The following is a 15,151-nucleotide window of genomic DNA, read 5'->3' on the forward strand; positions in this document are numbered from 1 at the left end:
AAAACGGTTTTTGAAACTGCCAGTACGCAGGGCAAACTTCTTTACTCAACATACAAAAAAAAAACATTAAAAAGTAAATCTCTGAAATCAGAGAAAGCAATGTTTTAGAGTTCTGCAAATTTTGTTCGAATTCCAGCACTCGCGCTCATATATGCAGGGTTTCATAAAATGGATTTTCTTAGTTTCCGAAATCATTTTAACATGTTACAAGCAAAGTTGTGTCATTAAAAATAAGCTCAAGTTATAAAAAAAAAACATAGATGGATATTGATCTGTTCTTTTTATTTGTTTGTTTATTATATCTACAAGTGAAGTCAGAATTATTAGCCCCCTTTTGAATTTTTTTTCTTTTTTTTATATTTTCCAAATGATGTTTAACAGAGCAGGGAAATTTTCACAGAATGTTTGAAAATATTTTTTCTTCTGGAGAAAGTTTTATTTCTTTTATTTCGGCTAGAATAAAAGCAGTTTTTAATTTTTTATATATAATTTTATATATCTAGTCAAATTTTTTTTATCATTTATCATGGCAAGATAAAATAAATCAGTTATTAGAAATGAGTTAGTAAAACTATTATGATTAGAAAATGTGTTGGAAAAATCTTCTCTGTTAAACAGAAATTGGGGAAAAAAATAAAGATTGGGCTAATAATTCTGACTTCAACTATATATTTTTAAATTGTGGAGTTCTATTAAATGTATTTCTCTCTATTTATCCGTCCTCATACAAAATGTACCATTTACTTTTTACTTCAGTGACTTGTGTTGTCCTTAGTGTATATGGATGTTTTTATTTGAATGCTTGTTTGCCATTAGTCTAAACAAAGGTTTGAATTCCAGCACTCACATACTGTTCGTTTCATAAAATATATTTTCTTTAGTTTCCAAAAATCTTTTCAACATGCAACACAAGAAAACTTCAGTTCGAGTTACAAAAACAACAAAAGCACTTATGTTGGCGCACAGGCATAGAATTATGGCACCACACTGGAAAATGAAACCTTACAGTTGACAATGTCAAAGGAATGTCTTGTTTTACACACGACCACACAATGCTTACCTTTAAAGTGCTAATAAAAGACACATGAACCGTTGCAGATGTCAATGCCATTTGATGACGCTACATCATTTAACAATCAGATGACTTCACAGATTAGAGTTTAAATGATTCACAAACGGTGTTAGATTTTGTCTACCTTCTTTTAGGCCACAAACAGCGCTACAGAGTTAAACACATAGCTGATATGAAAGAAACTCAGTTCCCCCCAAATGCATTCAGGGGATCATCAAAAATATTGTGGGCTGTTTCTGCGGTTGAGGCAGGCTCCTGGATGGGCTGGCTCTTCTTGGACTTGGAGGACGGTTTTACTGTTGGTTTAGTAGTCCCAGTCGAGAAGATATCATCTGTGAAGGTGAGAGAAGGAAAGCAGATGCCAGTTAGAATTTTAGAGAGCGTCTTTATTGGTGGAAGTTAAGGATAATACCCAAAAATAAAGCTCATAAAAATCTTTAAAAGGAACACTCTTTTGGAAAACAGGCTCATTAAAAAAATACTTTATATACTTATTTTAGCCCAATAGATAAAAAAATGTTGCTATTTTCTACATCGATATGTTTAGAAACTATAGTCTCATTCTGGGGTAATAATCAAGGAAATTTCAAAGCATTGCTGCAGCAGGCGCAATGACATTTTGCAGAACTGTTTACCTGGTAGGGGACTATTTTCAGGCACTATGTAATGCCATTGCACAGGGTGAGTACATTTTCCTTTTGGGGTGAACCAACCCTTTAAATGTATTTATGTCAATACATGAACTTTCTCTACCTGATAATATTAAATTTTTTTAGAGGGGGTATTCTATAAATTATGTTAAAAATTCATGACAATCATTATTTCTGCTCAGAAAAAATCCCTTTCATCTTTAACACATTAATTTTATATTAATAATTGACATGATGGCAGTCCTAATTTTGTTTTTGTTTTGTGCTATTGCACTCAGAGGCATTATATGGAAGGGAATATGCAAACTAATTAAATGATATAGAAGGTCGCTGGTTCGAACCCTGGCTCAGCTCAGTTGGCTTTTCTGTGTGGAGTTTGCATGTTGTCCCTGCGTTCGCGTGGGTTTCCTCCGGGTGCTCCGGTTTCCCCCACAGTCCAAAGACATGCGGTACAGGTAAATTGGGTAGGCTAAATTGTCCATAGTGTATGAGTGTGTGTATGAATGAGTGTGTGGCTGTTTCCCAGAGATGGTTTGCGTGCTGGATAAGTTGGCGGTTTATTCCGCTGTGGAGACCCCGGATTCATAAAGAGACTAAGCCGACAAGAAAATGAATGAATGGATGAAATGATATACACAACACATAAGGGTATGCTTAGTTAAATAATGTGATGGAAGTATCTATGTAAGGTTATTTTGGGGAGGAGTTTATTGGCATACAAGAGATGTGATAGTGAACAAAAAATGCATTTGGTTGTTTTCCAATAACAATAACTAAAAAATATTTTGAAAAGTGCTGGTAACTTGGCTGGTTTAGACCTATTATGGATAAATAAACATGAAAATGTAAAAAAAAAAAATAAAATAAATAAAAATAGATGTGGCAGCAAATTCCTAACCTAATAAGTGATTTGTTGAATTGTTCATTCAAATTATTCCTACAAAAAACTGATTCAGTTATAAACGAAAGCATGTGCCTGTCTTTATAAATATATAATTTAAACACAATGAAAAATTTCTGCTTTGAGATACACAAATATCCTCCTGCTTTTTTGTTTAACAAAAAAATAAATAATACATGTCAAAAATACATCTCCCTCAATATTACCTTTGGTAAACTGTTAGTATAAAGTGAAATATACAAAGCCAAAACCCATGCAGGGTTATTTTTCTGCTTTCAAAACCTTTAACAGAACTACATTTTCTGGGGCTTCATTGTGCAGTGAATGTTTTTGAACTTTTTTATACTCAATATCTGGCCGCATATCATTAAATCCACAGTTATCGTATACAGGCCCGTGGCCAGCCTGGTGAAAGGGGTGGTTCATTTTTCTTAAAAACTGGACCTTTTTGCAGTTATTCACCTCATTTTATATTTAACTATGAGACTTAAATACTGCATTTCAGTGACATTTTAAGCACTATTTGTAGCTGGTTAGCTTGTCGGATGGTCATGATAAGCACACTTTTTCATGTACCATAAATATTTCCTAATAATTTTTAAATAAAGTTTTACATTAAAAACTGTAGCCTATTGACATTTATTAGTCAAATAAAAAACTGTCCAGCACATTCAACTTTCCTCTGTCACAATTTGGCCATTCGATTAAAAAAAATATTTAAAACATAATAACAATAACAATAATAATAATAATAATAATAATAATAATAATAATAATAATATAGAGCTTCATGATTTTTCTAGCTTTTCTTGTAAAAGAAAAAAGTTAATTTCAAAATTCATGGATAACAACAATAGCCAAAATAGTATTCAAATTAATTTTAATATGGACCACTTTTGGTGCGGCAAACCTTTTTTTTGGTCATTTTTTTCAAGAATAAGGTCCATGATTTAGAATAAATCACTTTTAAAATGTTATTTCTATTTAAACACAATACAGTAGCGAAAGATAACTTCACTTAAGTCAGATTATAAAATGAAAATATTTGTTAGCATTGGCCAAAACTCATTCCTGCTGAAGTGACAGCCTAAAGAGGATTCCGCTTGGTCTTAAAGCCTTTTTGCGATGGGTTATTTTCACCATTTATGATGGCATAGCAGTCAAAATAGGACAAATGAGCTCATGTATGGGACAAATTCTGGACCTTTGTCAGTTAGGGGTGGGTCTTCCAAACCACCCGAACACCCATGGCTAATTATACTACATTTTTTATACATTCTTAATGTGCATACATTTTCAGGATTCTTGAAACATCTTATATATGAGGCCAATGATAAGAATCAGAGCAAGGAGTGTTTTGCAGAGATAACTAACCCATGTCATCGTCGAATATAGATTTAGTCTCCACTTTCTTCTTTGCTTTCTTCTCCTTTGGCTTTGAGGTGCCAGTCAAGTCAGCGAAAATATCAACATCGTCATCAAACAAACTTGCATCCAAAGACGCTTCCTTGGGATTCTTCTGGGCCTTGGGAGGCTCTTTCACTTCATCCTGTAAACGTTAAGATTTTACGATCAACATAATAAAATATCAGAGTCAAACTGCTGCTTATGACCTTGATTGACAAAATTAATACCACTTACAATATAAAAATACCAAAAAACAATATTTATTAAGCTATTCTTACCTGAAAAATGTCAGATTTTACAGCGCTGGCCTCTTTTTTGGAGTTTTTACTCTCTAGGCTTTTACTTTTTCCTGCTCCGAAAATATCTTCGTCGCTATCTTCGCCACCTTCATCTAGAAACGGCATGTGTTTGGCTTTCTGGACAGATTTCGGTTTCACTGTGGCGAAAAGATCTTCATCGTGGCTGTCGAAAATAGACGGGGCTTGGTCTTTCTTTGATGGTGTGACATCCTCTGTGTTGGAGACCTTCTTCTGGCCTTCCTCAGTGGTTTGGATTTTGTGTTTGGAGGAGGAAACAGGCTTTGTGGCGAAGAGATCATCCGAATCAAACAGATCGTCTGTAGGCTCCAAAAATCTCTTCGGCCGGACTGCTTCATCTGGGCTTTTGGCGGGAGCCGGGGCGCTGACGGGGATAGTGAGCGCTGAGGGTCGCACTGAAACAGGGTTGAAGGGAGGGAGGGAAGCAGCCATTGCTGGTTCATTTTTTTGAACAGAGACGTTCTCGCCAGAAGCTTCATCAGACTGCTGTGCTGCAAGATGCCTCGCTGCCCTCGTCTGTGGCCGCCGTTTACCTGCGCCTTTAGCTCGACCCTGAGATAGAAAAGAAAAAAATTGAACATATACTCTACTTACAAAGCAGATTTCATGCAGCCATATTAAAATTAAACCATTTTCGCAGTATGGGTTGTCAAATAGAATATAAATTAATTGGATAGTTTACCCAAAAACATGTTAGTGTCAGCATTTGTTCCAAACACTTGTTGACGTTCTTGTGTTGAACACCAATGAGGATATTTTGAAGATGGAAAGCATTTTCACATCAACAGTAGCCAGAGCCTGCTTTAGGTCCTTTGAAGACATTTTAGGGTTTTTGGAGACCTCTTTTAGCATCTTGCGGTCTGCTCTTGGTGTAAACTTACTGGGATGACCAGACCTGGGCATGTTGGCAGTTGTTCTGAAAGCCTTCCCCCTGTAGATTATTTTACGGAGAGTGGAATGGCTCATTTCAAAATCTTTTGAGATCTTTTTAAATCCTTTACCAGACTTGTAGGCTGCTACAATTTGTTTTTCTGAAGGCCTCAGACAGCTCTTTAGCTCTCACCATGGTGCTCACTCTCACTTCAGTCAGCAGCACACCAAAATAAATTTCAGAAAGGGCAAGCCATATTCAAAATGCTATGATTTACTAATAATGTGTACCTGTTGTGGTACACCTGTCTGTGATTTAAGCCATTTTAAGTGTGAATAAATGTGGTGTCCTAACTTTTTCCCCAGTTAGAATATGCATTTCTGTCAAATTAAATCTTTTTTTTTTTTTTTCAGTTTTAATTGTTTAGTGGTGTTACCTTAATCTTTCAGTATTGTCTAAATTAAGATTAACTAACTGTATATAAAAAAAAACGTTTAAAATACCCAGGCTTTCATATGGTGTACTATTTTTTTACATGACTACATACGTATTTGTACTGCCACTTTAGCAACTTTTCATTGTGTTGTACGGTACAGTTTGCATTTTCACTGCAGTTTAGTACTGCTTAAAGTAACTTTCCTCATGGTTGTGCTGCCTCTACTGCGGTGAAATCCCTATTAATGCAACAAAAGTGAATGACAGAAACCAACACACACAACAGAGAGGCAATAGTTGCTGCAGATTGAATGGTGTTCTTGATTTTCAGCATGTGCTTGTTAAGCAATAAAAGAAAACTGGGTTTATTTTAGCAGAAGTTGATGGCAAAACACGGTTTAGTCATGCAAGTTAAAAACAGAGCAGTGACTGCTGCTGACTATTTAAATGTAGCGTGTTTAGTGGCTCATGTCTTTATATAGTGAAGCATAGCATTTTCACACCTGATATCATGAGTTGCATTTGTGTACTGTAAGTGACAACACTGCCATGTCACTCAGAAACAGACAGCACACATTTTTATTTGTGGCAGCCCATCAAATTAAAAGCTTGAAAACCCTATTGATTAAACAACTGGGATAAATATTAGTTTATTAGGTAATAATAAATAAAAAAAATGAATACATTTTATTACTCAGCGTTTACAGTATATATATATATATATATATATATATATATATATATATATATATATATATATATATATATATATATATATATATATACATACATGCATACACACACACACACACACACACACACACACAGTTGACGTCAGAATTATTAGCCCCCCTGAATTATTAGCCCGTTTATTTTTTTCCCCCAATTTTTGTTTAACCGAGAGAATATAGTTTTTAACACATTTCTAAACATAATAGTTTTAATACCTCATTTCTAATAACTGATTTATTTTATATTTGCCATGATGACAGTACATAATATTTTACTTGATATTTTTCAAGACACTTACAGTTTACAGTGACATTTAAAGGCTTAACTAGGTTAATTAGGCAGGTTGCATAATAATGTTTTTTTTCTGTAGACTATCAAAAATAGTTTAAAATGGCTAATAATTTTGACCTTAAAATGTTTTTTTTTATTATTTAAAACTGCTTTTATTCTAGCCAAAATAAAACAAATAAGACTTTTTCCAGAAGAATAAATATTATCAGACATACTGTAAAAAATTCCTTGATCTGTTAAACACCATTTGGTGAATATATAAAAAAATTAATTAATAAAAGGGGGGCTTCTAATTCTGTCTTCAATTGTGTGTGCTAGTGCATGTGTCTGTGTATTTATCATATTGACTATAATATTGCCAATACAAACTATGTATAATAGTCAGGTCTGGACTTTATGACTGGAGGCCACTTCATGACTGTATTTGTTTCATCTGCTGTTTTTCTCTCTAAATATGGTTTCATTACATTAGCAGTGTGTTTATCATGCTGATAAATAAAACTTACAAACTAGTTGTTTTCTAGTAGGAATTACATGACAAATTAAAACCTGTCTGAACTTTCAGCATTCGCATACCCATTCAATTAGGCAGTATTGACAAAAGCCCTAGCAGAAAGGCAGATCAAACCAAAACAGGAACTCCCGTATTTTCAAGTCATTCTTCCATCTTTCTTCAACTTTTCTTTCATCCTTCTTAGATCTAGAACTAACCTGTATTTTCTGGTTGTATTTATAAAGAGAATGAGAAGTAATATACAGTATAATGTTATTATAATCAAAACAAAAATGAAACTGGGGGCCTAAGACTTTTGCACAGTACTGTAGCTATTTCTCTTTATGAGTTAAAGAGGAGGCATCCCATTTTGTTAAACATACAAAATCAGACTCACAAAAGTGATTTTATACAGATATAAAGCAAATTAAATGCAAGTAAAGTGTCTACTTTATTATTTTAAATACAATATAGGTGTAATAATATATCACTGCCCTGAAGCATAACATATATGTGTGTAACATTCAAATAATATACTTATTCTAACCGATGCTAATTAAATATAGATCATACTAAATTTGACTAAATGACCAAAACGGCTTAATGTGCGTGTACTATAAATCTCAATAAAATGTACAATAGTCATTTGTTCTGCATAGAAATTGCAGATAAAACACAAACATTTTCAGACAGTTAGTATGCAGCCCTATACACAAGCAAAATGTCATGACACCACCTGAAAGCGTGAACCATAAGCAACCCACCTTGTTAGCATTCAGCAGTGTGCTGATCAGAGCGGGCGAGTCAAAGCTCACGCCGCCCTCGCTGGAGCCTTGATGATCAGGCATCGTCCTGGCAGCTGCAGGAAGGCCAGTGTGTGCCAGTCCGGGGATTACACTGACAGCTCCTGGAGCCCGTGGCACAGCACCTGGCAGGAGGCCCGCAGGGTTCAATGCTAAGACCGCCTGAAAGAAACAGACCGCTCTATAAATCTGTGTCAAAACTTTAAATCAACACGCCGTGCTCTTTGCTCACATGCAAAAGATCAGAGAGGAACTGATCTATTTTAGAAGTGCAAGAGAATTAGCATTTCCTGAAGCACACAGCTTGCAAGGAGGCAGCGTAATAGTTTACAGTATGTATTATTATAGCTTGTGTGTGTGCAGATGAATCAAGGTGGGTTAAAGGCTTAAACTGATAAAAGAAAAAAACAATAGCACGTTTTCGTTATACTTTAACCATCTGTTTGTCCTGATTGTTTATTTAAAACAAACAAACACACACACACAAACACACACACTCACTCACTCACTCACTCACTCACTCACTCACAATGCTAAACTAACGGAGACTTCTGCATTTACATATGGTTGCTTTTCTGAGTATTTGGAGTCCTTCTTCTACTATCCTCACTCATAAGTCGCTCTGAATGAAAGCATCTGCTAACTGAGTAATGTAAAAAAAAATACAATTCAATTGATATAATAATTACAAACTGAATAAAGCAAAACTGATCAAACAACCACAAAACAACTGACAAATATGTGGAGTTTACAATCAACTTTTTCTGCTCATAAAAGATTTGAATCAAATATAATTTTTGAAATGCATCAAAATACAGTAAAACTGTCAAAAGTGAAATGTTATTACAATATGAAAGAACCGTTTTCTTATTGGATGTGGTTTAAATTGTTATTTGTTTTTATTATTTATTAAAATGAACAGCGATGGGCAAAAAGTAATCGTGATAAATCGAATCCAAAATAAGTTTGTTTTGTTTGTTTTGAGCAAATAAATGCAGTGAGCAAATGAGGCTTCTTTTAAAATCATTAAAAATAATATTACTGATATCAAATGTTTCACTACGACGGAAGTATAATTAGAAGGATGATGTTATCACTGCTGATTGCATGGTAAATATTGATACACTGCTGCTTTGCAACCACTACACACAGGCTTTGGCCAGATGTAAAGTCTTCCTGTCAGTGCAGATGATGCAATAATGATTTACAACAACGCCATAGAGAGAAGCAACATTATGGCAAAGTTACAATCAAGCCAGTATGCCAGTAAAAAAAATGAAAATGTTAAAAGGCAAGGATGTACTACACTACCTGACAAAAGTCTTGTCGTCTATCCAAGTTTTAGCAAAAGCAAATAATAACTTGACTTCTAGTTGATTATTTAGTATAAGAAGTGTTTATATGAAAGGCAAAGGCCTCTAGATTACACTTATTTTACCAAAATAAAATATGATCATGCCTTATTTTGACAGAAATAATGTACAGTAAAGAATATAAAGTCATGGTATAGTGGGAAAACGATTAATATTGTATATGACTCCCATTAACTTGGAGAACTGCATCCATACATCTCTGCAATGCCTCAAATAACTCATTAATAAAGTCATCTGGAATTGCAAAGAAAGCGTTCCTCCAGGACTCCCAGAGTTCATCAAGATTCTTTGGATTCATCTTCAATACCTCCTTTATTATCTTACCCCAGACACGCTCAATAATGTTTAATCTAATAATCTGGTGAACGGGCTGGCCAATCTTGGAGCACCTTGACCTTCATTGCTTTCAGCAACTTTAATGTGGAGACTGAATGAGAGCTATCCTACTAAAGAATTTGCCTTCTCCTGTGATTTGTAATGTAATGGGCAGCACAAATGTCTTGATACCTCAGGCTGTTGATATTGCCATTCACTCAGCAGATCTCTCGCACGCCCCCATACTGAATGTAACCTCAAATCTTGATTTTTCTTTCACAAAAAAAAAAAGATTTCTGTGAGAAATTTCTGTGAGAATCTTGGGTGCATCCAGGAGTCCATTCCAACAGGTCTTTTGCAGTATTTGTGATGATTGGGAGGCAGTTCAACAGATGATTCATCTGAAAAATCTGCCTTGTGTCACTTTTACAAATGATTAACTAAAGGTCAAGTTATTATTTGTTGCCCTTAAAACTGAAATCGACGACAATACTTTTGTCAGGTACTGTACACTTTAAAGAGTAAAAGATATTGGTGAATTGTACAAAACAGCTCAATGAAAAGCAAAGCTGGTGCTTTTCTTTGACATTTGAGAAAGATCATGCCAGGACAAAAAAACAGAAATGCAGAAAACATTGCTTTAACAATGAGAGAAATGGAGTGCAAAAATATAGATATTTCATCTTTAAAAACATTACTTGAAGTTCTCCGATCCGTGAGGTTTTTTTAGATTTTAGAGGGTTTGTGGGCTCCTGCATAATTAAATAAAATCAATTACATTTATATCAACCATTGTAGCCAATATCCACTTTCATAGTTCTCAAAAATATATGTATATGTATTCATGTATTCAAATATATGTTTATGTAATATACATTATGTAATCAGTAAATGTTTCAAAATTCAATTAAATGTTTAAAAAGTATTCAATTACTCAGGACATAATTGATATGCACCAAATATATGAGTAGTAAATGTATTAAAAATAGCATGTAAAAGTATTTAACTACTCATAATTAATTATTAGACATCATTCAAAATGTAATGCATGTATAAAAAATATATATAAATTGTAAATTTACAATTAAAATCATATAATTTTCGAAACTTCTATTGAATACATTTAAAAAAAATTTTTAGTAACAATTAAAAAAACACAACGAAGCAGATTTGTTTTTGATAATACCTTGCTTGAGGTGGATATGGACTTGTCGATTTCATTTGTTTTAGGCTTGCTGGGCTTCTCTGGTACTTTCTGCATGTGAATATTTAAGCATTAATGTTTTCAATATGTTGTGCAAAGACAAATTATATTAAATGTACAAGTTGAGGATTAAACCATACCGGAGGAGCTTTAGGCTTTGCTGAACTGAAGAGGTCGTCATCATCATCATCCCCAAACAGTGTTGGGGCAACAGATTTAGCAGAGCTCTGAGGTGGCACCTGTTCAAAATCAACAAAAACTGTTTCAGTGTATTCGCCATCAAGCAGAAACAGAACAGAAAGAGCAGTGCAGCGTTGTCCAAAGTAGCTAAATTTTGACAAGTATCAATACTGAAGTCCATACATTTGAATACATTTTAAATAGATCTATTATAAATCAGGGAGATTTCCAAAGTCACTAAGGTGTCCTTATTGTGCGTGTCCAGGTTTTATCAGTTTTAACATCAAACATTAAGTTTGATATATACTCTTGCAACAATATGACAATTTACACCAATCTTTAAAAAAAGCCAGCTATGTCTAAAAATGCAAGTAAAAGATTTGACAAAGAAACTTATTCAATTTAAAGCCATGCAAACATTTTAACGCGTTTCAGAAAAACGATCTCCGTAAACACTATACAATCTACTCTAAATCCCATAATATGGGACATGATAAAACCCATTCATTTCAATGGCTTGTGCCGTTCTGCTGTGTAGAACTGCTCCCATCATGCTATATTGCGCTGTAAGTCAGTCATGCCACAGTTTCACTTTGTTTATGTATAGTTTCCAGTAATGATGGGAAGTTTGGATCGTTTTACTGATTTGGACCTTTGAGTCTCGTTCCTTGAGATGAACAAATATATTTGCAGTCATTTCGTTCATTTAGTTTAATTTGCCAAAATATTATTAAAAAAAACTACAAGTTGCTTCCAAACACATCTATACTTAGCCCAAATGTTGATCGCACTAAAAACAATTCATAACTAGAATGTTATAAAAAAGATTAAATAATCATTCATTACTTTACCTTTTGTCTATGGTTAGCTCAGCTCACCTCTTCTGACAAGTCTACAAGTTTGAGTCGTTCATTCTTGTGACACAAACAGTCCCATACCTACAACCTAAGCTTAACTAATGCACACAGTCTGAATGAAAGGACCCATGATTAATCTTCAGGTTTAAGTCGTTTGTTCATCACATGACAGCATGTAAATGAGATGACTCAAAACCGAGAACTGAGGAAATGAACAGATCAAATCTTTTTTCGACTCTGATTGCATATGATTGGCTTCTGTCCTTCATATGATGAAAAAACAACTAAAACCTGAAAGAAGACTCGAAAAATGAACTAATCTTCTACTCCACCTGCACAAATGAACGAATCACTCCCTGAGAGGACTCTTTGTTCTCAAGTCAAATAAAAGATTCGTTCAAAATAAACAAATAAATCAAGAACGACCCACCACTAGTTTCAAGTGGCCTACTTCAGTTAATGTTGCACATTCCAGGTTTTATCAGTTTAAACATTGAACATTAAGCCACAAAACAGAACTATATACTCTTGCAAAAATATGACAATTTACACCAATCTTTAAAAAAATAGCGAGCTATGTCTAAAAATGAAAGTAAAACATTTGACAAAGAAACAATTGACTAACAATAAATTCAAAGCTGCCTAATAAGACTCCACGTCCAGAGGGTTTAATGAGTTTCAGAAAAACAATCTCCGTCCACACTATACAACCTAAATCCCATGATTTGTGACATGATAAAACCCATTCATTTCAATGGCTTGTGCCGTGGAAGGTAGAGGTCTGTGTAGATCTGGTCCCATTGTGCTATAGAGAATTTTAAAGGAAGTAAACAATAATAATGGTCCTAACAAATTTCCTATTTTACATTTTTAATTTCTATAGCTTCTGAGAATCCAAAAAGAGCCACATATTGATAATGTTATGATATAACATTTATATGTTTTAACATGTACTTATGATTAAATTACCTCTTGTTACAGTTATGAAATAGTTTGATAACAAGCAGGAAATGTTCACGGGCCAATGACATCACCACATTAAAATGGTCTATATTGCACACCTGACTGCTCCTGCTATTTTTTAACACTGTGTTCACCCGCTGTTGATTTAGAACAATTTTCTTTCTAACTGCTCCCGTTATATTTATACAACAACAGTACAGCCACCCTTTGGTCTATTGCTCTGTCACTTAACAACCTGACTGTTCTGTCTGAGGGCCATTGTGCGCGAATAAAACGCATGAAGTAGAAAACCCTGGTTCATCTGTGCAGCCTGTGTATAGCTGCGTCCCAAATCGCATACTTATCCACTATTCTACACCATTTTGTAGTATTAATAGTGTAAGTAGTGTGTTCAAGTGTGTAATGATGGACACTTCACGCACTCAACGACCGCAGGTTTGCTTATGTAGCGGAAGGGGCGGAGCTATCGGGCGCCCATGTTGGAGAACTTTATTTATTTTGGATAGTGAAAGCAAAATTTTCCTACGAGATTGATTATAGCGCTTCCCAATGGTGAATGCGGTTATACTCACAGCAGGTATTATTTGATAATTCTGTCATTTATTTCACTGATTTGGCAACCGTCAAACGTCATCAGGGAAACAATTTAAATTTCCGCCTAGTATAAAAAAAACATTAGTGTGCCATTTGGGACGACACTACATAAATTTACTATCCTGTTGAGTGTATAAGTGCATAAATACATAGTGCATGAGTGCATAGAGTATAGTGTGCCATTTGGGACGCAGCTATTGTTTTCCTTACTAGGCAGCAGGTTACCTCTAGTAGATATGAACGAGTCGGGGGACAAACTGAGTTACAGTGCATGCGGAAAGTATTCATAGCGCTTCACTTTTTCCACATTTTTTAATAGTACAGCCTTATTCCAAAATAGATTAAATTCATTTATTTCCTCAAAATTCTACACACAATACGCCATAATGACAATGTGAAAAAAGTTTTTTGAAATTGTTGCAAATTGATTAAAAATAAAAAACCTGAAAAATCACATGAACATAAGTGTTCACAGCCTTTGCCGTAAAGCTTTAAATTGCGCTCGGGTACACTCTGTTTCCACTGATCATTCTTGAGATGTTTCAGCAGCTTAATTGGAGTTCACCTGTGGTAAATTCAGTTGATTAAACATGATTTGAAAAGGTCTATATAAGGTCCCAGGGTTGACAGTGCATGTCAAAGCACAAACCGAGCATAAAGACAAAGGAATTGTCTGTAGACCTCCGAGATAGGACTGTCTCAAGGCACAATGCTGGGGAAGGTTACAGAAAAATTTCTGCTGCTCTGAAATTTCCAATGAGCACAGTGGCCTCCATCATTCTTAAGGAGGTGATAATAACCTGATGGTCAATCTGTCTGAGCTCCAGCATTGTTCTGTGGAGAGAGGAGAACCTTACAGAAGGACAACCATCTGTCCAGCAATTCAACAATCAGGCCTGCATGGTAGAGTGGCCAGAGGGAAGCCACTCCCCACCTGGAATTTGCCAAAAGGCATCTGAAGGACTCTCAGACAATAAGAAACTAAATTCTCTAGTCTGATGAGACTAAAATAAACTCTTAAGAGTGAAAACCAGGCGTTACGTTTGGAGAAAACCAGGCACCGCTCATCAGTGAAGCGTGGTGGTGATGTTTTTCAGCAGCAGGAACTGGAAGACTAGTCAGGATAGAGGGAAAGATGAATGCAGCAATGTAGAGAGACATCCTGGATAACAAACTGCTGCTGAGTGCTCTTGACCTCACACTGGGGCGACGGTTCATCTTCCAGCAGGATAATGACCCAAAGCACACCGCCAAAATATCAATGGAGTGGCTTCACAACAACTCGGTGAATGTCCTTGAGTGGCCCAGCCAGAGCCCAGACCTAAATCCAATTAAACATCTCTGGAGAAATCTGAGAGATCACCAAATGGTGTGCCAAGCGCTATGAATACTTTCATTTCATTCATTGTATAAACCTAATTCAAAATGCATATACGTTTTTCCTAAAGGAGATCAGGAACGGGATTGTCTATTGTTTGACTGCCCACTCCCATTCAAATTATAGTTCCACCCACTCCCACGTTCGATAAGGAAAATAAATCCTATACTGCAAAAAAAACCTGGTTGGTTCCTACGGCTGTTCCACAGCTCTACTGCAAGAATAGATTGTTGCTGCATTGAGCAAATCATATGAGCAGTGGTGTGCACCGTCAAAGTCAAGTCGTTTAAAACAGCTCAATATTCCGCTCTGTGC

At 35.2% G+C, this 15,151-nt stretch overlaps 1 protein-coding gene across 50 annotated transcripts in view; it reads right to left on the reverse strand.

Moving 5' to 3' along the window:
* Positions 1-857: 857 nt before the first annotated feature.
* Positions 858-15,151, reverse strand: part of washc2c (WASH complex subunit 2C) — a 50,294-nt gene continuing 36,000 nt past the window's right edge. For 19 of the 50 annotated variants that reach the window (XM_073920068.1, XM_073920066.1, XM_073920080.1 and 16 more), the window contains 6 exons: positions 11,005-11,103; positions 10,847-10,915; positions 7,934-8,134; positions 4,309-4,899; positions 3,998-4,172; positions 858-1,404 (listed from right to left, as the gene is read on the reverse strand). In XM_073920068.1, coding sequence (XP_073776169.1) covers positions 1,256-1,404; positions 3,998-4,172; positions 4,309-4,899; positions 7,934-8,134; positions 10,847-10,915; positions 11,005-11,103 — 1,284 coding nt within the window. In that variant the 3' untranslated portion in view covers positions 858-1,255. Of the gene's footprint in view, positions 1,405-3,997; positions 4,173-4,308; positions 4,900-7,933; positions 8,135-10,358; positions 10,413-10,846; positions 10,916-11,004; positions 11,104-15,151 lie in introns of all 50 variants that reach the window. The other 31 variants (XM_073920054.1, XM_068213019.2, XM_073920062.1 and 28 more) reach the window with 2 other exon arrangements.

The sequence above is a fragment of the Danio rerio genome, chromosome 13 (genome assembly GCF_049306965.1).
Source record: "Danio rerio strain Tuebingen ecotype United States chromosome 13, GRCz12tu, whole genome shotgun sequence".
In the NCBI taxonomy this organism is placed as follows: domain Eukaryota; kingdom Metazoa; phylum Chordata; class Actinopteri; order Cypriniformes; family Danionidae; genus Danio; species Danio rerio.